Source organism: Lissotriton vulgaris, chromosome 4_1 (genome assembly GCF_964263255.1).
Source record: "Lissotriton vulgaris chromosome 4_1, aLisVul1.2, whole genome shotgun sequence".
Lineage (NCBI taxonomy): Eukaryota > Metazoa > Chordata > Amphibia > Caudata > Salamandridae > Lissotriton > Lissotriton vulgaris.
The window spans coordinates 551,527,300-551,554,578 of record NC_141691.1 but is presented as its reverse complement, the minus strand read 5'-3'; the positions used below and the strand labels follow the sequence as shown (position 1 = coordinate 551,554,578).

The 27,279-nt window shown below is 41.9% G+C and overlaps 1 protein-coding gene across 1 annotated transcript in view; it reads right to left on the bottom strand.

The window, feature by feature from the left end:
- Window positions 1–5,854: 5,854 nt before the first annotated feature.
- LOC147722240 (C-C chemokine receptor type 4-like) overlaps window positions 5,855–27,279 on the bottom strand; it is a 68,146-nt gene continuing 46,721 nt past the window's right edge. Inside the window, exon 2 of the mRNA XM_086964692.1 lies at window positions 5,855–7,922. Coding sequence (XP_086820818.1) covers window positions 6,802–7,839 — 1,038 coding nt within the window. The 5' untranslated portion in view covers window positions 7,840–7,922 and the 3' untranslated portion in view covers window positions 5,855–6,801. The remainder of the gene's footprint in view (window positions 7,923–27,279) is intronic.

Genomic DNA, 27,279 nt, shown 5'->3' with positions numbered 1-27,279 from the left:
ACCTGAATGTTCAGTGAGTGGTAGCATTTCCGGTTCCTGAAGATGTATTCATTGCTTGAGGGGAGGATATAGCAACATCTGTGCCATATATGCATCCTATCACGTGTGGGAATTGAGAGATTCAGTAAAAGTCCTGCTTTATCTGGGCTAGTGCCTGTGGGGTGCTGGGGAAGTAAATGTGATGTTGCATCATCTGAACCATCGCATCTAAAAAGGCATGGAAGAATCGCGAAAGGGCACTTTGTGACACCCCTCCTGCTATGGCAATCACACCCTGAAAACTTCCTGAGGCCAACAGGTGTATTGAACACAGGACCTGGATTTCAGTGGAGATGGAATTTGTCCTGCGTGTGGGGTGATCAAGGTAGGGTCTGAGTTGCACAATTAAATCATTAATGCAGTCTTCATCCAGCCTGTAATGGGTGTAGAGCTCCTCCTCAAGGCGCCTGGAGATGCTGACACGTAAACGGAATATCCTCTCCTGGCGTATCGTCCTCTGTGCAGCAGCTCTCAGACGCATCCTCCTAGCTATCAGGTAAAGCCCCGCCATTGTGTTAAACAGTATGTGGAATTCTGTTGCTGCGTAAATAGTTTGCACCTGGTTACCACCTGCTCCTACTTGGTGGTAATTGAGATTCTGTAATTTGCGAATTTCCGAAATTCGCTAACTGCGAATTTTTCATACATACCATTGCGATTCCTTATTTTGCAAAAATGGCCAATCTGCGATATTCCTGCGATTACCTACTTTTGCGATTTTCCGTTTTCAAAAATCGCTAACTGAGAACTCGCAAATGTAGGGAATCGCAGAAAAATCACAGGTTGGCCAATTTCGCAAATTAAGGAATCACAGTTTTACCGATTACTTGATTTCCAATGATTTTGCATACATACATACCATTTTGGGAATGTGAATTTCAATGATACTATGGCCCTTAGACATTTTAAATGACCTGAAATCTTTTAGGTTATTTTTCGTTTTTAAACTTACCTATTGCTGATAAAATAAATTGTATTTTCTTCTGTGTCTTTGGCGGCAGTATTGCTGCTCAGCAGGATGCTGTAACCCCTCTGCGTCCTTCCTCTCTGTCTTACTGGCTGCTATTGTTCCTCTTCAGACAGTGCCTTCTCTCGGGCGCCATTTTTGTTAGCGCTCTAGTTGCGCAATTGACTTGGGTCTTTCACCCTATTTATGGATTATGCTTCGTGGGCGTGCCTATGGCAAGCCCGTCTGCGCCCGTCCGCATCCGGAACGTGGCCACGGCCATCCACGCTGCCCCTAACGACCCCGGTGTAATGATCGCCTGGACTAGCAAGCAGTTAGGGCATTTGAATGCTCTGTGTTGTACCAATCCTACTTGCTCTGATTTCCGTTTGGCAAATGAAGCACAGTTTTACCAATGTAAATCATGTTCACATGTGTTTGGAGGTCGGGAAAGGTTCCAGGGGACGGAGGTATTTGATGTTAATACACCTATCCACGATATGGATGAGGGGAAGTCCCCTATTAAAACCTGTTTGGTATATTGCAGATCACTCCCTAAACATTCGGAGGACATTTGGCTTTCCCTTGAGTCCAATCACTGGGACCTTATGTTTCTAACAGAAACGTGGTTGACAGAGTCTTCTTATCCAGACATCGTGCTTGCGCTTCCCGCAGGCTTTAAGATCTCTATGATCAACCGTGAAGATAATAGGTGGGGAGGAGGAATAGATATTATTTTTAGGGATGGATGGTCATTCGCATGTAAAAGAATTGAGAATGTGGGGTCAATTGAGGCCATGTCCTTTTCTATTCAAATTTTACCAGGGTATACTTTTGCTGGCACTGTGGTCTATCGACCTCCGGATTCGGTAGTCGCCCACCTTCTAAAATTGGATTACATTATAGCTTATCTTTCGCTGAGACATGCCAACTTCACGGTTTTGGGCAATTTTAATGTCAATATGGATGAAGGGGACTGTGCCTTAGCAATCCAAGTGACTGAGATGTTGGGTGTATTAAACTTGACTCAGCTGGTTACAGCCCCTACTCATCGGGCGGGTCATATGTTGGACCTTATCTTTTCAAACAATTCTTAAGTTAAGGTTGAGGCTCCTTTGCCTCTAACTTGGTCAGACCACAGGTGGGTCCCGTTCAACCTGCTAAGAGGTAGTGGGAAACAAAGCTTGAGACCAGAGTTGGTGAAGAACAGAAATTGGAAGAGAGTTTCCTCTGAGTCCCTAGGTCCCATCCTACATAACACCACAGTTCGGCTTACAGGTAATCCTAGTATGGATTCAATCTCCTTCAATGGGTGGGTTGCTTCCTCCCTAGATGTTATTGCCCCATTGAAAATAGTCAAACTGGCCAGGAAAAAGCCTTCTGCCCTCTGGTTCTCCTCGGAGCTTCATCTAGAGAAAAGCGCTTGTAAAAATCTGGAGCGCAATTGGCGAAAGACCTATAATCCTGAGGCAAAGAGTACATATAAAAGTGCACTTAAAAAATGCCAAGCCCTTAAACGCCTGGCTATCAGGAATTTTAAAGCCAAGCAAATTAAAGAGTCAGATAATTCATCTAAGGAATTGTTCAAGATCGTGCAAGATTTTATGAAACCTCAAGCCACCTGATCGTGCATCAGGCCCTCAGTTGATTTATGTAGAGATCTGTCTAACTTCTTCCAGGAGAAGGTTCACTCTATATATTCTTCCTTTCCGGCTTCAAAGGATTGTACAACTTCCTCACTGGCAGTGGATTCCCCGTGTCACTGGTCTGATTTCAGACCATTCTGTCCAACCTTGTCTTTGCTAGACTTTGCTAGAACTAAGTCTGGCTCGCCTCGCGATCCTTGTCCTGCTATGTTTTTTAACCAGTTGGCCCCATTTTTTAATCCACACCTTAATGTTATCTGGAACGCTTCTTTGACGTCAGGGAGTTATCCCTCTGTTTGGAAAAATGCCTTTGTTCTGCTCATTCTGAAAAAGGAAGACGCAGATCCTGCCTTAATCAAGAACTATAGGCCCATTTCCCTACTGCCCGTACCTGCAAAAATATTGAAGAAGGAAGTCCAGGGACAGCTTTCCAACTATCTGGAATCCAATAATCTCCTTCACGATTCCCCGTCGGGTTTTAGGGTGGGCTATAGCACTGAAACTGCGCTGTTGGAGGTAACGGAAACCATCAAAGAATCCCTAGACCAGGGATGATGTGCCATGCTCGTGCTATTGGACTTGTCCGCAGCATTCAATACGGTCTCACATTCAATTCTTATAGACCGACTGGCACAGCTGGGTATCTCGGGGCCCATCTTAAACTGGTTCTTCTCTTTTTTGGAGGGGCGGTCTCAGCAGGTTCTTTTACACCCTCATGTCTCCTCCTCTTGCTCCATGGTATGTGGAGTCCCGCAAGGCTCAGCACTTAGCCCTACCCTGTTTAATGTCTATTTGGCTCCTTTGGCATTGATTGTGGAACACTGTGAGTGAGAATTAGTTCTTATGCTGATGATAAACAGCCTGTGTTTTCCTTTAAAGACACTGCCAAGGTGGTGTTTGACAGCTTCAGGCATTGTCTAATTGAGATCTCCTCTTGGATGACGGACAACTGCTTGAAATTAAATACTGATAAAACAGAGTCGATGTTTTTTAACCAACCTGCACCCCCACGTCTGATCTCTGGTGGCCATCGCAGTTGAATCCCCCCCCCCTCTACCCCTGTCTCTTCAGTCAGGAATTTAGGCTTTGAATTTGACTTGAAACTGTCGGCCAAGGCTCAGATAGGTCAAGTTTCCAGGGCATGTTTCTGGAAACTCAAAACCTTGCGAAGATTTCTTCATCTGTGACGGTCTGTCGAGCCACTATAGTCCATGCCCTTATTACATCTTAGCTGGACTATGCTAACAGCTTATAATTAGGTTTGCCAGCTTATCTTATTCGTAGGCTGCAGACAGTCCAGAACGCCACAGCAGGTTTAATCAGAAATGTGCCTCTCTGCCACCACATCTCCCCTCATCTGCGGAGCCTTCACTGGCTCCCTGTGAATAAGAGAATTGATTTCAAGGCATTGTCTCTTGCTTTTAGAGCCACAAGAGATAAAGGTCCAGGATATCTGAAACAAAGACTTCAGAAATACCATCGGTCCAGGACCCTGCGTTCCAACTCTCAGATGTTTCTCCATATTCCTGGCTTCTCTAAAGCCAGGATGGGCGGTCAAGCCTTTGAAGTGAGAAGGGCCACTCTCTGGAATGCTATGCCTTACCATCTGCGGAAAGCAGATTCCGAGCCTACTTTTAGGAAGGCTTTAAAAACATGGCTGTATTAATTGCCTTATCGTGCTATTTCTCCTCCTTTTCTGATCTCGTAGCGCAGGGACACTGCTGTTGGTGGTAGCCATGCACTTTAAATAAACTCTTTGGTATGGTATGGTAGTATGACTCTACTGAATACTTGCACTTTAATTTGCAAGGAAACCAAGGGACTTGCTCTCAGGCTGCACCCAACTCCACCAAATTTCAAACAAGCTTTCCCCTTAATGCACCCATTGCACATTTAAAATTCACGTATAATAATAAAGTGTATACACGTTGTATCCCAAGCAAATTAAACAGTGTATTATGCAAATTGTGAGTCCAAAAGAGACATTACAGTCCACATGAGTGTATATCTTCTGCTTTAATGTTCAAAACAGCATCCTTATGAGTCCTAGCCAACACGTGTTTCGTCTATTTAGCAGTTGGGTTGTCTCTGTTATCGGAACCGGCAGTTTACTCGATTGCGTGACTTGATTATTTCCTGACGAGGGGATCAACAGTTTTATATTTGGAGTGTTGAATTTCTGTGGATGTCCTGTTGAACATTTACTTTATTTCATAACGCGCCTTTGGAACTGGTAGTTACCAGTGATACCAGTATCTCACTACAAGTGTTGCCCTGATGAAGTCTGTATGCATAAACTGCTAAATAGACGAAACACGTGTTGGCTAGGACTCATAAGGATGCTGTTTTGAACATTAAAGAAGAAGATATACTCTCATGTGGATTGTAATGTCTCTTTTGGACTCACAATTTGCATAATACACTGTTTAATTTGCTCGGGATACAAAGTGTATATATTTGTTGATGTGTATTCTCTACATCTAATTGTGACGGCTGGATAAACGTCATCTTTATCCCTAGAAGCAGCCTTATACTTTTCAAAAATACAAACGACAATTGAGCGCAAGCTTATAACCTACTATCTATCGTTGCTTTTGCTTTAAGAATAATAAAGTGTATTCGTTTTTTAATTCCTATGTTTTTTGAACAAGGAGCAAAATATATTTTTTATGCCACGTTTTGCATTATTGTTTACCTAGTTTTCTGCCTACTTTATTTGTTTTTTAATTCCTAACACCTATAAATATGAACAATGGTAACTAACTACATTCACTGACCAAAGTACACTTTTGCAAAAGTCAAGACTTGAAAATTGTGTGTCTGAACTCTTTTCTTTATTATCAGAAACATCAATAGACGAACTGATTTTGTACACAGGTACCTCCAGAATTACCACTGAGTTCCATTCAGATTGTTGATACACAGTTCCTTTATAGATTGATGGGTGGTGCCTCATCCTACTACTACCTCGCTACTAAGCCTCTTTCATTTTAAGGCATGCAGAGGAGAGCAGAGTGACAACAGTAGATCTGCTGTTTTCATGCCTCTGTTCAACCCAGTTAGCCAGGTTATGAAATTGGCAGAGAACAACCCCATATGCCTTGGTGTCCCCATGCCAAGATCCAAAACGGCAGAAGACAACAGTCAGCTGCAATAACTGTTGGTGCGTCACGAGTATCCTGTAAGCGCAACCATCTTGCAAAATATATGGCGTTACTCTACCTTTGGTGGTCAAGTCTCATATTTATTTGTTGGTTTCATATGATAAATGCAGTAGAAAATGCAGAACAAAACGTATGCTAATGCAAACATTAAGTCGACAAATATGAATGACCAACAAGGTCCTAAGAGTACCTCATAATGCCAAGGTTGTAAGATTGTCACTTGAGAATGAACAAAAGCAGTCATTAGGAGCATCTCAGAAAAAGAGATGGATAGAATTTTTAAATTGTGTGATTGGAAAAAAGGCAATAACAAACACATAACAAATTGCCAGGATGGCCAGGGACAAAATAATGAATCTCATTGTACTGAAGGCCCTAAGTGGGAACAAAATATGAATAACAGAAGAAAGGCAATGAGTTCGGATTTCTCATGGAAACAATGCAAAGGAAAACAAAGCTGAGAACTGAGTTAAGTTCAAATGTTTAACAACCCCTCCACCTAAGTCCTAAAGTAATACGATAGTGCCTGGTCATGGTCAAATGAAGTCTAAATTGTGACGAGGAAGGGTCCACTGATCATAACATTGCAGAGCAAATGCAGTCCTAATATTTTATATAAACAAACAGAAATAAGTAACAGACAAAAAGCAAAGCACACAAAAAATGTTTTGCAATAGTACCTCACAGGGCTCCCCCAATCTTTAACTTTAAATAATATGTATAACATGCAAGTCTTTCGCAGTCAAAATACAAGCAAACCATAAAGTCCTGGAAGTCTGAAAAGAACAGGCAGTAAATTAAACTTTGAATTAGAATTCACTGTTCTAGATATGAATTCATTAACTCAGTTTTGCCATTCAACAAGCCACTGCCTGTGGAGTTCACTTTGTTATGCTGTAGTCACTACATCATAGCTGCATTTGTAGATGGTATTCTGTAATACATTATGTAGTATACAGTCTCTTCTGCGTGTAGTTTTTTTTTAGATGAAAAGCATTGAAGGTACTCACATAGTCATCCTCATGCTTAGATCTTGCTGCTGTATAGTCTTGACAGGTAAACATTTTTTTTTAATTAGGTATGACAAATGTTTCCTGTATTTGGTACCTAAAAATGTGTACAACAAGGGGTTAACACAACAGTGAAAATAGGCAATACTTCGGCAAATATAGTATGCATAATCCACACTGGTGTCACAAGCATAATCGGAAAGTATATTTTGCCAGTACAATATAAAGGTGATGAGATAATAGGGTGTCCAACAAAGGAAAAAGAGCAAGACGATGAAGAATACAAGCTTCACTACTCTACACTTTTTGTGTAGGCTGCTTTTTCTAATTGTTATTACTATTCGGCTGTAGCAGAAGATAATAATGACCAAGGGAACCAGGTAGAACATTATGGAATGCTGATAAAATGACACTTGTTTCCATGTATGGTAATGCTGTTCCATGAATGATATTTCTTCGCATAATATTTCATTGTTGGAGGTCCGTCTTTCTCCTGAAAAAATAAATTCTGGGATACTGGCTGCGAGGCTGAGGAACCAGATGACGAGGCTTGCACCCGTGGCATAGCGGAGCCGGTGATGCCTGGCGGTGGACAGGGCATGCACAATAGCCAGGTACCGATCGATTGTCATCAGAGTCAAGAACATGACAGAGCTGTAAAATCCCAAAAAGAAGACCCAGCTGATGATTTTACACATGATTTCCCCAAAGATCCAGTGGGAGAAGTGGTAGACTGCCCAGAAAGGCAATGAAAGAGAGAAGAGCATGTCTGAAAGGATCAAGTTCAGAATGAAAATGTTAGTGACGCTTGCCATCTTTTCACATTTTGCCATGACAATCAGAATCAAAGCATTGCCAGTGAGACTCAAAATGAACACAAGGCAATAGGAAACAGGGACAAAAATAGATCCAAATTTCATGAGCTCCTCTTTCTCACAAAGGAAAATAAGGGGATCATCGGTACTGTTATAGTCATCATACATAAATAAACTGTTTGTAAAAGACTCATAGTAACTTGGTGTTTCTGTTTCCATTACTTTAGAGCTCTCTGGGTAAAAGATGGTCAAAATGTCCAAGATGAGGTTCTGTGTTCTCTGCTCAGATCATCCTGTGTATTCTATAAGTCAAAAAGACAAATGATTTAAAATAGAAATAAATTATACACGAGTTAAACAAACACTGTGTACAAACATAATAATACAGGCGGATCACTGAAATAATATCGAGGGACAAAATATCGACTTGCCAAAATATCGTGGACAAAATATCGACAGTCAAAATATCGAGTTTGTATCTACAAACAGGTAAGTACAAAAATATCGAGTACAAAATATCGTTAACAAAAATATAGATGTAAAAAATATCGACTTTATTAAAAACAGTGTTAAATTAAATTAATATTAAATTTTAATTACTAAAATATACTTAAAACGACTTAAATTAAATTATAATAATTAAATAATAAATGAAAATAATAAAAATAATTATTTAAAATCTTATTTGTTGACCCTGAACCCTAAAAATACCCCTTTACCCAAAAACCCAAAACTGACCCTGAACCCTATAAATACCCCTTCACCCAAAAACCCAAAACTGACCCTGAACCCTAAAAATACCCCTTTACCCAAAAACTGAAAACTGACCCTGAACCCTAAAAATGCCCCTTTACCCAAAAACTGAAAACTGACCCTGAACCCTAAAAATACCCCTTTACCCAAAAACTGAAAACTGACCCTGAACCCTAAAAATACCCCTTTACCCATGAACTGAAAACTGACCCTGAACCCTAAAAATACCCCTTTACCCATGAACTGAAAACTGACCCTGAACCCTAAAAATACCCCTTTACCCATGAACTGAAAACTGACCCTGAACCCTAAAAATGCTCCTTTACCCAAAATTTATCAATATTATTTAATTACCAATTAATTATTAATTAACAATAACAATAAAGTAAATATATTAGAACATTAGCTGTAATTATTTTAATAATTAATATTATTTTTTCAAAATTAATTACTTAAAAATAACACAAAATTATATATATTAAAAATGTACTCTAATTAATGTAATTAACTAATTACAATTAATTAATTAACAATTATTTACTAATACAAAATATATTCAAAATTATATTAATTAATTAACTAATTAATATTAATTAATTATCAATTAATTATTAATTAAAAATATTAACAAACATATATTAATTAATTAATTATTATTAAATTACTTTCCACCCTATTCCCCTATAAACCCACAACCCGCTACAGAATTACATTACGCAATTATTATAAAAACAAAATTCATGTAATAAAATATTTTATAACATTAATACACACTATTCACACATATTATTACATAAAAATACACTATAAAATATTATATATTATTAAAAAATCGATATTTTTGCTATCTATATTTTATACAGTCGATATTACTTCACTTACCTGAAAAACGATATTTTTGTAGTCGATATTATGTCCAGTCGATATTTTGTCCAGTCTATATTTAAAACTCGATATTATGTCCAGTCGATATTTTGGAGTCGATATTTTGTCTCTATACCAATACAGGCATGTCTCTTCAAAGGTACATCAAACCAGTTTGGCTCTTCACATCGTAAAAGAGCGGAATTCTATTTTGAATGTGGAATTATGGTGGGTAATATTTTCTTGCTCTATTAATCATGCACAACCAGACCAGAAGGCTTTTAACCTTCAGCTTCTTATTAATTATACCTTAAACAGTAGGAAGAAATCCTTAGTTGTAAAAGACTCTGAGAAGTAGGTAAAACGATGTTTTTTTATTGGACCTTCAGAAATTAGAAAGACATGGCTGCCTTCAGAACGGAAATGGTAAGATGTAAGTATAAAATTATATTTTCTTTAGTCAACACAACATTTTTTAACTTTCCAATTTAAAAACATTTCTGAATGCATGCTGAACTTATCAATCAATGTAAATACTTGCATGAATAATTAACACTCTTAGCTGTTAGGTGAATGGTCCGTGGACATAAAACGGCCAGAAAATATTTTCATGTTTGTGTTTTCGATCTTTAAAAAAATATATATTTTTTAAGTATTCTATAGATGGGCACCCCTTGCTATTACTCATGCATTTACATCAAATCATGCATCTAATCAACTATAAATATACTCCCAAGTGGAAAAATACAGAAAACTCTTTCAATTGTTTCCTAGCCATGAATCGTCATTTCAGTCTAGTCACTGAAAATAGATATTAAACACTGCCCCCACGTTTTCAAAATAGTAGAAAGCATAATTAATTGAGAGCAAACCATTTTAATTTTGGAAGGTGAAAAACTAGAATAATAAAATACCTCTCTCAACCTGAGAGTCGAGGAGAGTGAAGTCATTCAGGTGGAGCGTGAACCCAAAGAGGTCAATGGCGGAGAACCATTTTTTTGGGGGGGATGTTTGCAGCATCGGTAATCCTGAGGTATATGAAGGATTTTTTTATATAGGAATAAGGAGGATGGCACTCAAAATTGGAAACCTGAGAGGTGTTGAATAATAAGTGCTCAGTCCACTTTTAATGTGTTACATAGTGCTCAGATATACAGTTGTTAGAAAGAACAAGGTTGACAGTGGAGTAGCGAAGGCTGACCTTAGACTGCATGGAAAAAAGTAGCTGGAGATAAAAATCCCCCAAAATAATCCAAATGAGAGTCCTGTAGCATCTTGGTTTAGTGAAGAGACAAGATGTCAAGACCCGGAGGCCCAGCTGCCAAGCTGAAGAACACCGTGCCTGGCAGCTCCGACGCTGGCGGTGTACCAGAGCCAGAACGAGTGGCGGACCTCGCGATACCTGGAGCCGCGATGGGGCTTGTGACCATGATGCCGAGGCAGCCTGTGGATTAAGATGGCCGTCCCGGTGGGCATCGTTGAACAAGGGGCTGACTTGCCGAGATGGAAGTCCTGACTGCAATTCCTGGACAGGTGGGGAGATTCAGTGGAGGACAGAGGCAGGGTGAGTCCCCAAACCCTGTGTAAAGGCAAGTGGAGGGGGGAAATTGGACGTGGGACCAGTCGAGCCTATACCTGTGAAGTGAATGGGCCTTGAGATGCACTGCCGGAGTCTCGTGGCCAAAGCAGTGAGGGCGCCAACATACATGGAGCTGGCCCCGGTAAGGGGGACTTACAGTTAAGTTAAAAGGGGACTATACTTGTGAGCACCACCCTGCTAGAGCCAGCGGGGAACAAACAAGAGACTGTGTGATGGGCCCGCCTGAAACCGGGAGGGTCACCCTGTCCCCGGTTTTGGGAAAGAAAGAGTTCTGGAGGGCTGAGTGAGCGGCGGATTGAGAGTCCTCCATACGCTTGAAGGGTCAGGCGGAGGGAGGCAATTGGATACACCATTGGCCATGACCAGCCATATGGAGTGAAGAGACTCAGTGATGAAGCGAAGTGGAGGGGACAAGAGGCAAACCAAAAAGGACTCTGGGACAACTGGAAATTACCCCAGGAGCTCTAAACAAAGTTTAGTGGTGAGAGGATAACACGCTTAAGTACTACCTGAACTGCTGACGCTGGGTACTAGGCATGCACCGGGAACACTGAAGCTTGAGGGAGCGGGAGCTTGCAGTGAGTGATCCTCGAGACGAGCTAAGTAATACTTATACCGGCTGGGACGGGGATTTCCATGGTCGGGTTCTTTGGGCCAAGAGCACGGTGGGTTCATTGATGGAGGTTCCTGTGATTGAGGCTCCAGTGACATCAGTCAGTGCCTGAGCAAGATTTACAGCAAGTTCCTGCAGTACGAGGATACTGTGACATAGCCGGGGGCCTGCTGGACTGGGAGAGGAGACAGAGATCTCCAGCCCGTGGCCTTTTCGGGGTCCCGGCCCACGCAGGACCTAATACATCAATATGGAGAAAGGGAAAGGCACCCGCATACCGTCAAACAAGCTATCCAATTATGCACAGCCATTTCTGCCAGAATCAGCGCAACCGGCGGCGGACGCAGAGGTGCAAGGAGAGGAGGACATACACTCGGTGAGCCCAGGCACATCACTGGCAGATATCATGGCAACATTACAGTCTACTAGAAACAATATGGTCAACAAAATCAATACAGTGGTCATTAAAGGTAACTTACTAAGGTGTGACCTACGTAAATCCACAAGCAGGGTCACTGGAAATGAACATAATGTGGATGCCCTACAGGCAGAAGTTAAGCTACTGAAGGAAACTGTCACGAATTTTTCAAAGCGTGTGTCTATACTCGATGACAGAGTTGAAGACCAAGAGGGACGATCAAGGAGAAACAACTTGAGATCTGTGGGCTTCCCGGAATGCGCAGAGAAGCCCTCCACAGAACTGTTCTTGGAATATTGAATTACTAAGGTCCTGGCTACCAAGTGATTATCAAAATTTTTCAATGTTGAAAGAGTACTGGTTCCTCCCCCGCGTCCCAGGGCATCACCATGAGCTATTATAGCACGCGTTTGCAACTATTGTGACCGGGATGTGATAATGCAGGTCATTCATCACAGGTAAGCACCATCTTATGAGGTGCATTGAATTGCTATTTTTCTGGACTACACCTGTGTGCAAGATCAAAGGTGAACATTCATGGCTGTTAAAAGAAGACTACGCGATGAGTGTATGAAGTATAGCCTGTTGTTTCCAGCTAAATTAGGAATTGAACATAATGGAAGAGCACTGTTTTTCTTCTCTGCAATGGAGGCATCTGAATGGCTTGATTCTATGGGGCAACACAGTGCACTGTGGGGCGAAGGCTTGCAGAGATCAGAACCCTCAAAAATATAGGAGAGAACAGGGAGACACATCGGACAGAGATGGATAATGAGGGTTGAATCTGGGTGTGCCCGGATGGAATGTTACAGTTAGCTGACCCCTCTTCAGAATCGGACACCTCCAAGCAGGACTTACCGGTGCTTCCTATTGCTTCCCAAAAGAATACGTCATGATCAAGACATTGAAATATTCTTAACTCCTAACGCACTCAGATACGTTTTGTGTGGGTTTGATGTTATGGTGATAATATGATGGGTAATTGTTTATTATACTTATCCCATGTGGCCGGCGGGAAGGACCGGTCCCCCTACAGAGGTTGAGACACGCATGGGGAGCTAGAGATCTCTACCTCGCACCCCGACTTCTGACCACTGGCAATGCAATCAAGTCCTGAGGTATCAATATTACAATTCAAAATGGCGAAGGAGAGTGATTATAATGTTATGGTTATCAATAGTTTGGGTGGTTATTATGTTGGAAGAAACTGGGAGGAAGGATGTGGGGCGTGGGAGGTGGATCCTAGAACTCTGTCATGGGGAATGGGCCTCGCATCACTGCCCAGGGGGTGAGGGGAGGGGGCGTGGGTTAGGAATTGTTGGGACTTCACTTGGTTGGGTGAGGGGTTGAGATCCCAAACTGGAAGGTCGTACCAGTGTCACAGTACATGTTGATAATGAAGTGGAAACGATGGACACAGGGGAAATGGTTTTTAGAATGGCAAGTATGGTTCCCCGTGATCAAACTACTTATCTGGAATGTGCGGGGTTCAGCAATGTTCAATAGGCGGAGACAGGTGTTTTCTTATTTAAAGAGGTATAGGATCTCTGTCGCATGCTTGCAGGAAACACATGTCTGGGGAGATATGTTACCATGCATAGGACGCAGATGGAGGGGACAGAGCTACGCTACTTCCTACTCTTGGTTCGCTCGAGGAGCCCTCATTTGGATAGCCCGGGAGACCCATTTCAGCACCTCCAACATGTAGTGGATCCCAAGGGGCGATATGTTATTCTGCATGGCAGTCTGGACGGGCAAGACATTTGCCATATCAATGTATACGCTTCAAAATCTGATTGCTCTGACTTCTTCCCTGCTGTGGTTGCTGCAGCGACTCCTTATTTAGGGGCGGGGGTAATACTGATGGAGGAACCTTCATTGTGTATTAGATGGGGAATTGGATAGGGAACCCCCCAGACAAAACACTAAACCAAGACTAACAGGGACATTAAGAGATACTCTGGCTGGAATGGGACTAGAGGATATATGAAGAATAAGGAACCCAAGTATAAGAGCCTTCTCCTGTCACACACTTGCAACGAATACATTTAGTTGACTGGATCAGTGTTTTTTGAGTGACAAATTGATCCCCAAAGTCCAGGACACATCATCCCTACCTAGATATATATCAGATCACACTGGGTTTCAGATGTCCCAGACCGGTAATACCTACATGGTAATTGCAGGCTGCGGCATTATCTGATCCACCATTTGCAAAGATGATTGATGAGAAACTCACCAATTATTTTAAGGACAACTGGGGGACGACATCTAGAAAGGTGACATAGTGGGAGGCAATGAAGCTGGTGGTCAGGAGCGTATGCATAAAATCCTCATATGGGGCGAGACAGAAACTAGAAAGGGAAGTGGCAACCCAGGAAAATAAATTACAGAGGTTAGAACCACTCCTCCCAACACACCCACAATGTATATTATAATGGAGTAATGCCCGTAAGGACCTGATGGAGTCCCTACACTGCCTAGGAAAATTTCACAGAGTGGCGTACTGACAACGGCTGCAAATTGAGGGGGATAAATCAGGGGCCCTGCATGCTAAGTTGATAAGAAATGAGAAACCTACACCTCCTATAGTGCGGATGAACTTGAGGAATAAGGTGTATAACCAAGCGTCGATCATAGGTATTTTAACTCCACACATGAAAGAGGTGTACACCATCAAAACGTCTCCTCCTCATGAGGTGGTGCAAGAGTTTCTGTCTAAATTGGGACTGCCATGTCTGGAGGAGAGATAGGTGATGGGCTTGATAACCTGATTACCAGAGAAGAAATATTGGGAGCTAGCCAGAGATTAACCACATCGCTGCTAGACCTATTTTTCTCCTGTGCTGGGGTCCAATATTAATGGGTGTGGTCATGACGAGCTCAGCTCGTCATGAGCACACGAGCACAGTGCCTCATGACGAGCTGAGCTCGTCATGAGCATGGAAGGGTTTAAAACCCACCAAGAGTCCAGGCACTGACGGCTTGCCAGCAGAATGTTATAAGCCGTTTGCTCCATTGCTGGTTGACCACCTCTTAGAAGTATACAATGAGGCTCTACAGCTCCAGACCGTGCCCGATTCTATGAGGGAAGCCCTGGTGATTATGATTCCCAAACCTGACAGGAACCCGCTGCCTTCCTGGTTTGTTGAGCTGAGTTAAAGCTTGCCAGGACTGTGTATTGTTTTTTACTGCATTACCTGATTCTATGTGTTTAATCATATTGTTTTTATAGACTGCTTTTAAAACTTGGGGATAGCTGTTTCTTAATGTACAGGGTTATTTCTTTCATTGCTGCTACTCACCGGAAATTGCACAGAACAGGAGGGAATTGGGGCAGGGAGCGAGGCAGCCATCGCAAAGTCAGCGGACTAGTCTTTTTAGCCACAAGCTACAAATAGGCACACTGATGTGGCCGCGCAGCAGACACGAGCAGTGGACGCGCCGCTGGTGCACCGAAGGTGCACCTAAGGCAAGTCCGTCTGTGCTCATCCGTGCACGCGCTGGGCTCAGGGCCTGTCCCCCTGGGTAATTGAAGCCAGACTTTCTGACTTATTCAAGAGATTACCTTCTGGAATTGAACCAGCAGGTGGAAATTCTAGCTGACCATGTATCTCACTCAAAGCAACCCCCAAGGAACCAACAAGTATCTGTTCTAACTGGCAGTTGAATCTCCCCTATATCATGTACCACTCCATCAGTCGCCCTGAAATTAAAAAAGGAGGGACAAAAAACAGAGGAGATTTAGCCCCCCTAAAATGTTTAGTACTAAATGCAAGGTCCCTGATTAAGCACAGCACAGAGTGTGCACTGCTGATTGAGGAACATAACATCAAGTTGGCTTTCATAACTGAGTCCGGGTCTGATTAAGCCCCAGGACCTGATTTGGCCAAAGCCACTCCATCAGGCTTTCACTGTTACACACAAGACAGGCCACATAAGAGGTGAGGAGGACTGATGGTTATCTACCACAACTCACTGGAGCCCTCCTTTCTCTCAGCATCTAATCTGGCTTGTGAAGCTCTTTCATTTAGGCTACACACCTCCTGTCATAATACATTCGAGGGGATCTTTCTCTATGGACCCTCTGGCCCTAGAGGCAATTTTCTGGAGTCCCTTGGAACGCTACTAGATGAGGGACTTAGCGCAAACTCATTCACAGTGTAGGGGGATTTTAACTTTCATCTTGAAAATCTCACCGACTCCGACACTACTAGGCTGGGACTAATGATGAATATGGGGACCTCAGGCAACTGGTAGTGGGTCCCACCCATACAGCCGGACACACTTTAGACAGAATTTACTCCAACAATCCCAACCTGATCAGCACCAAGGCGCTTCCTCTCCCCTGGACAGATCACACAGTCATCTAATTTGAATTGATACATCCAAATGGTCATCAAGGCACACGAAAGCCCAAGGAAAAGATAGAAATAAGGACCTGGAAAGACATCAATAGTGCTGAGTTAGGAGATCTACTGAAGGCAACTGCTCGCACTTTCCCCTCTAGAGTCGACGATGTGACTTCCGCCTACACGGAATTAGTAGATGCCGCATGTAATAAATTAGCTCCCATAAAACTATGGACTCTTAAAAGGGCCTAGGCATCAGGCCCCTGGTACTTGGAAGAATTAAGAAAGTTAAAACACGCCTGTAAATGACAAGAGCAAGCCTGGAGAAGAAGCTACAATAGTATTGATAAAGAGACGTATAAGTCAAGTCTCACCCTCTATAGAAAATTACTGTTTGACACAAAAAGGATGTTTTTTGAGGACCAGATTGCTCGAGCAAAATCCTCCTCTAAAGAACTCTTTAAAACAATAACTAAACTCAGCTCCCCCAACTTATCCAAATATCGAAGTAGTCTGGAATTATGTGATAACTTAGCTGCCTTTTTTCAGCAAAAGGTGGAAGCAATCTTCTCCTCATTTACGCTTACCCAGACAGAGGACACTGTGGAGGCAGCCATGCTGGTGACTAATGGTTCCAAAGTAATATCGACGCTTGATAGCTTCACACCATTAGAAATATAAGATTCCATTAAACTCCGGACCTCCATCCAATCAGGATCACCTTTGGATCCGTTTCCTGTATCTGTAATTAAACTAATCTCAGAGATTATTGGTACAGCCCTTACCCCCCTGTTCAACACAATTTTCGAATCCGGCCAGTTTCCCAAAAAAATGGAAAACTGCATCTATTCTTCCTCTGCTCAAAAAGCAGAACCTCAATCCCAAGGATCCAAATAATTATATACCTATCTTGTGCCTCCCCCTACCAGCAAAGATGATTGAGAAAGCCATAAATGCCCAACTTAGCTTGTTTCTTCAAACAAACAACATATTAGATCCAACACAATATGGATTCAGAGCTGAACACAGCACTGAGTTGGCCCTGATAAAATCAACAGAGGAAGTAAGAGAGGCCTTAGACCACGAAGGCAACGCGGTACAGTTCCTCATTAGGTTTTGATGGAGCGTTTAACAGGGGGAGGGGTACAAGGCAATGCTTAGAAATTTCAGAAATGTTTCCTTTCAGATAGAACTCAAATGGTGGACCTAGACAAAGACAGGTCAAAACCTTTCTTCCTTCCATGTGGGGTGTCACAGGGTGCGTACCTCAGCCCAACGCTTTCTAATGTCTACTCATCCTCCCTGATATTATCTTTTGGGTTCCAATTGACATCCTACGCAGATGACACCAAATAGTGCTGTCCCTTTGTATTGTCCCTTTGTAATGTATTCATGTGCAAAGTGTATATTGTTTTTCTCATACATTGATAAAAATCAAAATAACTAAAAATAACAAAATAAAGAGGTATGAATAAAGGGTACCTAACAAACTAAATTGATACTAGTTTGTTTCGCTCAATTTTTGAGGTAAAAGGAAATGTTTAGTTGGTGATTTTGTATATGATTGAGATTTTGATGGTCCAACCAACTGCATGTCCCAGGACCTAACTCCTTAATTTAACAAAGTTTTGAGCGGGTGAACACCCACGAGAGTTCTAAGGGCACCTGATTTAGTCGAGTCCCATTATTAGATTGAATTAATTACGTGGGGGGACTGTGGGTCCTTCCAAAGGAATGGCTAAGAAAGACACTCTGTCGTTCACTGAGAGCCATATACAAAACCTAATAGCTTCCTCCATTTGCAAATGTCGCACTAAGCACCTCTGCCCAACAGCAAAATGAGTCATATAAACTGATTAGATTGAGTAAGAAACATATTAGAAAAAATTTTACAAAAAAAAAAGAAACATATTAGAACTGAGCTCCATGGGCACTTCCTCCTAAAGCACCTAGTAGGAGCCACGATCCCTTAGGGGCTCCAAGTTAAAAACACTCCAGTGATGTAGCAGGGATTTAATGGTACACACATTAGAAACAGCACAAAGTCTCTGTGTAAAAGAACTTCAAGAAATAGAGGAACTAGCTCTAAAGCTATTAAGAACAGCGAGGTAGTCCCAGATGCCAAAGCTCTCTTAGAGAAAAAAGAGAAAGAAATTTTATCATTTAAAGACATTACGATTAATAATAAGACTGCACAATACGAAAGGGATTCTAAGTCGTTCACACTTGAAAAGGCACATCCTTTTTTAAAAGACGAATATTACACACAGCCAGACTCCCGAGGGGCCCTGTATAATTATCAAGGGAGATCTCGGTATAGATTCAAAACCTTTTCCGAGACCACATCGTCCGACTCATCTGGATCAGGCACATGAGGTAATAGCAACAAAAACAGGTCTCTTTTTTAGAGAAAGGCCAACAACTAAAAGCAAGGTTCAAGACACCATGGGAGATGCGAACAAGAAGGAACTACTACAAATCGTAGGGGGCCCAACCACTGTAGTAAACTTATCCCCTAAGATATTGACGAAAGATGAAGAGTCTGTACTAAATCTTGGACTCAAATTTGTCCCTAGCCAACATACCGACTGCACAAAAACTAAACTTGAAATGATTGAGTTTTGTCGCAAGATAAGACTAAAGGTCTTTTTTTCCAATCAATCACCGAGCCCAGATAACGAGACCACGGGTCTACGGAACAGATCAAGCTTTGTACCAAGTCAGAATATCCCAAAACAGGTCCACGCCTTCGAACAAATAATATTGTCATCAATAAACAAACTTGAAAAGAGCTGCACTAAAAAATCTTAAAGACGATCCCACAATTGTGGTAAAACAGGCCGATAAAGGTGGTGCGGTCGTCCTCTGGCCTAGGGACAAATATATAGCTGGGGCACTTTCACAGGTAGAAAACCAGGTTTGGTACAGGAAGCCACAGGAAGATCCTGTAAAAGAAATACAAGGGACAATCGCTGACATCATCAGACTAGGGAGAGAACATGGGTTTGTGGGCCCCAAAGAAAGTGAGTACTTAGTTAAAAAATTCCCGAGAACTCCGATTTTATATTTCCTCCCAAAAATTCACAAAAATGTAAGTGATCCCCCAGGTCGACTCTGGGTGCGACTCTTGCTTAGAGCCGATTGCGAAATATGTGGACTTTTTTCTAAAACCTTTTATTAGCACAGTTAAGTCATATCTAAGAGACACTACCGACTTTTTAGTAAAAGTAGAGAAAACCGAGTTTGACCCTGAATTCCAACTAATGGTAACAATGGACGTGACATCCTTGTATCCCAAATACCTCAGGACGAAGCATTTAAGGTGATGGAGCTTTACCTAGATGCCCGTGAGAGACCGCATAGAGTCCCCACATCATTTATCCTGAAGCTAGCGGAAGTGGCCCTAAAAAGGAATTACTTCAGCTTCAATGATCAGTTTTTTATGCAAACGAAGGGTACAGCGATGGGATGCCCTTATGCCCCAGAGATGGCAGTACTGTATATGGCAGAGTACGAAAGAAGATTCGTTGATAACAATAACCCATATAAAGGACACATAAAACAGTGGTACCGCTACATCGATGACGTGTGGCTCCTGTGGCAGGGGAGCCACACCGAATTGATGGAGTTCCACATGTGGTTAAACACCAAACATCAATACATCAAATTCTCCATTGAATCTAGCTGTACCAAAATGACATTTTTGGATGTAGAAATCACATGCACAGACGGGCTTTTAAAATCTTCCTTATATAAGAAAAAGACAGACAAAAATACCATATTACACCACCGGAGCGCACACCCGAGGAACCTAAAGGCTAATTTGCCATTTGGCCAACTACTCCGCATAAGGAGAAACTGTACAGAAATAGCTGACTATGAACAGCATGCACATACATTCTGTGGAGAAATTAAATACAGAGGATACCCCTAGAAACTGCTCAAACACTCTTATAAGAGGGCACGCTTCACGCCCAGAGTGTCTACTGGAGATGAAAGAAAAGCAGGGACTGGACCGATTGGTCTGTGTGCCCAGTTTTGGCCCAGATACCCATAAACTCAGACAGATGATATTAAGAAACTGGCATCTTCTAGAAAATTTGGAATGCCCATTTCCCCGCCCACTGTTTGCGTACAGGAAAGATAGAAACATCGGCCAACAAGTTGTGCGCGCTGATATAGCCTTGCCCAAACCAAAAAGCGACTTATTGTCACGATGGCGGATGAAACCCATTGAAGGGCACCACAAGTGTGGAAACTGTGTGTCCTGTGTAAGCACGATTGAGGGCAAAGAGTTCCAACACAACAACGTAAAGTGGAAACATGTTGGTTTTTCAAATTGTCGAACACGCAATGTCGTGTACATAGTTATGTGCCCGTGTCCAAAAATCTATATTGGTAAAACCAATCAACAAGTAAATACACGAATAACCCAGCATCGATCACGCATTAAGAATAAAGTCTTAACCGCACCGATGGTCGATCATTTCATTGAGAAACAACATGGAGAAAACGACTTCAGATGGTCAGTATTGTTTACTATCAATCAACAACAAAGCCCTGCTTATGTAGAAAAAACACTGTTAAAGAAAGAAGCGTATCTAATGTTGAAATTTGACAGCGCATTGACTGGGCTCAATGCTCTATCTGAAATATCAAGACTATGAAAACTGATGAGCGCAAACTGTCCTCTCTGGTACCACGAGTGCATTCACCCGAAATAAAACATAAAGGTGCATACAGCGGAACACATTTTAAGATGGCCGCCACGTTCTATACTAAATCCAGGACATCGTCGAATCAGATAAATACACACTAAAAGATGGCCGCCCCACCCCGAGACTGAATCATTAGTCTTTGGTCTGCCGAATGAACAGGTAAGAAGAACAGAACGCCTAGAGAACTAATAAATTGAAACATTAGGCTTGCGACTAAAAACCCTTGTTTGCGCATAGGGAATGAAAAATACAATGGCCCCACGCGGAGGAAGCTGCGGAAACTGGTTTAAAAATTTAGACGAAGAGCGCAAAGTTTTCAGCACCAAACACACACACAGATTAAACAGGTATGCCTTATTTCGCACAAATGCGGGAAGGATAAAATGTAGATGAGAGACTGAAAACATTTTTTGTGGCTTGCAGGTGCGTTTGGCCACAAACCGACAACGACAAAAGTGTGAACCTGAAAGAATTAAAATAGAAAAAAGTGTCTACATTAAACTGATGACACGTGCAGGTATGTCTAAGAGGGGCTTTAACATTCCGGCTACTTAGCTTACTGCCCCTACAAATAGTGATGATATGTCCCACTTGCATTGTAGGTAGCATTTTAGAAGAATGATCAAACAATAAGCGACCCTGTGGACCGGCAACTAGCTGGAGAACAGTTAAATTAATGCGACAATAAACAAATCAAGGGAGAGCTAGTAGGAAGATTAGATAACTAAAACGAAGCAGTTTTTTATGTATATTTCACAGACAAACACAAAAGACAGAGCCCTGAAGAGAACCCGAAAATTGATGTCATTGGGTTTGAAACGCGTCGGCATATTAAAAGAGACTGACACTAAATGTCTAGTAGACCAATGAATTTACTTGTGGTCCTTTGAAATCTCTTTTTCTAATCTCTTTTTTCACATTTATTTGCTGTTGATTGAATATATAGTTCAACGTGCCGTAACACCTCACAGAATTAATGTTTGCTGATGAAAAATGGATACAAATTCTATATTGTATATATATGGATTGTGGAATTGTTTTGTATGTATGTTGATTTGTAATGTATTCATGTGTAAAGTGTATAGTGTTTTTCTCATACATTGATAAAAATCAAAATAAAGAGGTATGAATAAAGGGTACCTAACAAACTAAATTGATACTAGTTTGTTCCGCTCACTTTTTGAGGTAAAAAGAAATGTGTAGTTGGTAATTTTGTATATGATTGAGGTCCCTCAGGCGTGGGCATGAGGCCAAAATAGGGACAAGATTTCATAATTGTATGAAAGCTATCACGGGGTGGATGTCCTCAAATTGCCTGAAACTTAATTTTGGCAAAACAGAGGTCATCATATTTGGCAACAACTTGAACCTCTGGATGCCCGACCGGTGGCCGAAAGAATTGGGAACTGTCCCGGAACTGACTATGAAAGCGAGGAACCTGTGGGTCATAGTGGATAACAGACTCACTTTTAGGGACCAGATAAGTTGGGTTGTCTCAGCGAGCTTCTTCCTCCTCAGAATCCTAAGGAAAATTAAGTTTTTTCTTCCAGAAGACTGCCTTAGGACAGCGGTCATGGCCCTCATCATGTCACGGTTAGACTAGTCCTATAGTCTCTGTTTGAACATTAAAAAAATACCTAAATAGACAACAAATCGTGCAAAATGCGGCAGCCAGGTCGTTGTCGGGGACACCCAGGTTTGTCTCAGTTAAGAAAGAACTAAAGCAACTACACTGGCTCCCTGTCAAGCAACGGTCACAATTTAAAGCCCTTTCCACAGGCCCTCAAGGCAGTGGGCCTGACTTCCTAAAACAACGGTTCCAATGGTATGTCCCCTGAAGGACCCTTCCTTCTACGGGAGCAAAAAAGGTGATAGTCCCCCCAGTCAAAAAAAGCAAGTTGGGGTGGTGGGAGTTTCGTCCCATGTGCCTCATAGGCCTGGAACAATCTACCCTTCCACCTTAGAAACTCAAATGAGTTTCTTTCACTTACAAACGGGCTAAAAACCTGGTTATTCACTCTATAGTCACCTTACATCACAGCTACCCATTAGGCAGTGCTCAGGGCCAGGACACCTCAGGGTAACCGTTGCACTTTAGAAGTTCAACTAACATAATATAATATTCAGTGAAATCTTACAGACCAATTTTGCTTTTAAATTTGGACATGAAAATCCTGAGTGGAGGGCTGGCTCAACGCCTTCTACCTCATATGTCTTACTTGGTCCGCCCTGATCAATCAAGGTTTATCCTGCAATGCAGCCCAGCACATAATCTCTGGCAATTAGCCCATGTATGGCACTCCCCATGCATTGAGAAGGAGGATCATGCTATGGCGTTGCTTGATGTAGAACAATCTTGTGACTCTGTAAACTGGGAGTATATCTGGGTGACATTGAGTGTGTTGGGGATGGGGACAGGATTTCTTAACTGGCTTAAACTAATATATACGGCCCCACAGGCTAGGATACTTCTGGGGAGATAAATTTCTAGGGCCTTTAAACTCCAACGGGGCACCAGACAGGGATGCCCCTATCGACACTATTATTTGCAGAGGTCATGGAACTATTGGCAAAGGCTCTGCGCTGCAAATTGGAGGTATAGGGCATCAGGTTAGACGACACTAATCATGTGGTTTCCATGTACGCAGATGATACAATGGTATATATGCGCCAACCAGCTCAAGCGGTCCCAAAATTACTGGCTACATTATATAAATTTGGGGAGGTATCATGCTTGAAAATAAACCCCAATAAATCCAGGCTACTCCCGATTGGCACAGAGACCACAGGAGTCACTCTCGGATGTGGGGCTACTATGGGTGGCCGCTGACCCTAGCGAGGCATTTTTAACTTAATATAGAAAAAGTGGTTGAAGGTATAAGAGGCTCGATACGCTTTTGGCAAAAGCTGCCTCTATCTCTTATGGGCAGAATTGCTATTATAAAAATTATTATACTCCCCCGATGTTTGTATATGTTGCAACATTCGCTATATGAGGTCCCGGCCCATTTCTTCAAAACACTGAATACACTAATAATAGAATTACTGTGGGGATCAAATCGGAAAAGGGTGAGCCTTGTGACATTGCAGAGAACATGGTAGAATGGCGGGTTAGAGGTTACACATCTGGATCTACATTACATGGCATCCCAACTTCAGCATGCCATACACTGGTAGGACAAAAATTAAAACTGGGAGAAAAGATTGCTCGCGGGCACATACAGGGGGAGACTCACTAGCGACTCTCCTGATGCTGGGGGCAAGTATTCTTCAAACTTGCCCATACATAATCAAACATGTGGCACAAATAATATGATAACGCTCTGTAAAGAAGGTGGTGGGGCATGCCCCATATATGCCGTTATGGGTGATACAACCTTTTGCAAAAATAGCGGCCTCGGTGTCTGTCCGTAACTGGAAGGAGAGTGGATGTCCGACGATGGAGATCTTTTTCACAACAAAGTTTTCAATACTAGAGAAAACGCGGAGTCCATATTTGAATTAGGAACAGGTTACTAGAGAATTATGGGCATCTATACCTAGAGAAGCCGACGGTAACAAAGGTGCTGCAGGTCATGCTCTACATGGCGCAGGGGAGGGGGGCTTCATTTCACATCTATATAGGGCACTGTGAGAAAATTTAACAACAGCACACCTACCAGTCCAGGTCTGGTGGGAGGAAGCCCTGGGGGAGCCCTTGACTGAAAAGGATTGGTTTAAAGTCCATGAAGGGGTTAAAGCAATAAATTCAAACATACGGTTTAAACTGATCCAGTATGATTATATACACCAAACCTACCTCTCCCTTAAAACGTTTAGTAGGATCTTCCCGACTCGGTGGGATAGGTGTCCCTGATGTAGAACTGCTGCAGCAGACCTTTTGCATATAATAAGGTCATGTCCGCTCATATCTCCGTTCTGGACGGAAATATTGGATAAAATAAAGGAGGCCACAGGATGGAATGTGCCCAAAGGAATACGGGAGGCGCTGCTGGGTCTACTACCTACTCCAAAAAAAAAAGTTGATTGGAAATTTGTAATGCTGGGGCTTGTGTTAGCTAAAAGATATTTTGGATGAGACCAAATCCCCCGCAGATAAAGATGTAGCTAAAAGATATAGGCGAATGGGCAGCAACAGAAGCAATACGCATGAAAAGGGTCAGGTGGGACGATAAACTAGAGGACAATCTGCGGGCATGGACGACTATGCTGACATAAAACCGAACATGAATGCTTTCCCTTATCACAGATACATACACAATAAGACAAGCTAGACACCAGGTAGACATAAGAGATATTGTTAGGGAATTGACAGGTGGAGAGACCAGAAAGAAGGTGACGCTGGAAATGTGACACAGTGGTGGGCGGGACTCGAATAGTCAAGAGGTTTTGATGGTATCCTTTGTTACATACCAACATTTGGCATAGGAGATATAAAAATACACTGGTATAATGTATCACAATGTGAAATGGGGAAGGAAAAGGATATGATGTAATACATCCTACTGTATGGATGTGAATGAAAATGGTCGATATATTGTGTAAAATGCTAATAAAGAAAATATTAAAATATATATATATATATAAATATATGTAAAGTGAAGTGAAGGCAGAACTTGTGGATAGCCTTAAACTATCAATCTCCCCCATGTGGTTGATCATTAACTCAGAAAACCAGGTGAGGTCCATGGAGGACACCAGGATGCTCGGCAAGACAATAAATTGTGAGGAGCCCAATGCGCCCACTGCAAATGATCTAGTGGAAGAAGCAAATTAATCCCTGCTGGTTCTCAAAAATAGAATAGAACTAAATGTTGGTTACCACTAGCTATACCTTGAAACATCATGCAGGTACATTGCAAACCTTTCTAGTCATTTAGGCCCCCAAAGAGAAAACAATTTTTGGCATCTGTGGTGTGGCTAAGATTTTTCAAAACTGTATCTATAAAGTGCTGTCTAGGTTGACGGGAATAATTAATGTTACAGTGACATGTTGATCCATACCACATCTTTGACACAACATCACAGTACCCAGTTGTGCTCTGAGGCAAAATTATGACTGTGGGCCAACACTTTACGGCAACAAATTGGTGTTTTTAAAAAAATCTTTTTATTGGTATTTACATGTTACATATAATGACAGACATATAAACTTGACATTCTTAGGATGATCATCGCCTTGGGCCTTTGTTGCGAGATTGACTGAAAGTCCCCCTTAGAGTCTTCTAGGTATCACTTTTTAGCCAGCTAAGGTGTAGTTCCAAATGCAGAGAAAGTTTATGACAGCAAAATGTACGCAGCACCATAATCTGTGCCTGAAGTATGCTAATTCCTGGGGATTGTCAGATGTTGAAGTTTATCAAGAATCATACTGACCCGACAAAGTACATAACAGGTTTGCAAAAGGCAGAGGCCTTCTGGGAGTGGTAAAAAAGCATGACATAGTATACCAAAAATGTCTTAAACGTCCATGACGTTTTATACCCTAATAAGTCACAGAGTTGGTTGCGGTTTGCTAGACCCCCGGTCTAGGAGCTGTGCTCCTGAATATACAAACCCAGGAGGACTGTATTCCAGTACCAAGTGTGAGCTGCAGAATAGTGTTAATCACACATTGCTAAAAGTGCCCTAGCAATCCTCAGGGAATGCCACAATTTCAATTTTTATTTATATCGCAAACAGTTCAAGGTGTGCACAGATTGCAAACCAATCTTTCTATGTTTCAAAGTTTTTTGACAAGCCTCGAGCTCCAACAAACATGGATGTTGCTGCTGCAAGAATATTCAATCCAAGTTCTATGTTAACCTGATGCATTTACCCAACTGACTACTAGGCCCTTCACCAAAGAGAAGTCACTCATGTTAATGCCGCAGAAGCCAGTCAAAATGAGCAATGTGTGAGATTGATAGCCAATGATTCTAAAGCAAGGGTGATAATTCTTGAAGGTATGATTGCTGCTATTTTTTCATACGGAATGTATTTCCACTGCAAAGACTTTCACAGAATGTAATGAATGGTTTAACATTCTCCAGGGAATTTCACATTGTACAGAGGAGCACTCCATTTTTAAAAAAAATACCTTTATTGCATTTTTTTTATTTTTTCTGATTCAGTAGTATATAAACATCCGCATTTACTTTTCCTCAGTTACAGTACCATTTACTCGACAGCACTAAACATGTAAGTCAGGGCATTACCATCTCATAATTTCAGTGTCGTTCTTGTTTGCGGTGTAATATTACTCATACATTTATAGGTTGCCTTGGGCTCCTATAGCCCGCACATTCTGTCATCTACAATGGAGGGTCGGAGAAGAGGTATGTAATACACATTTACATATC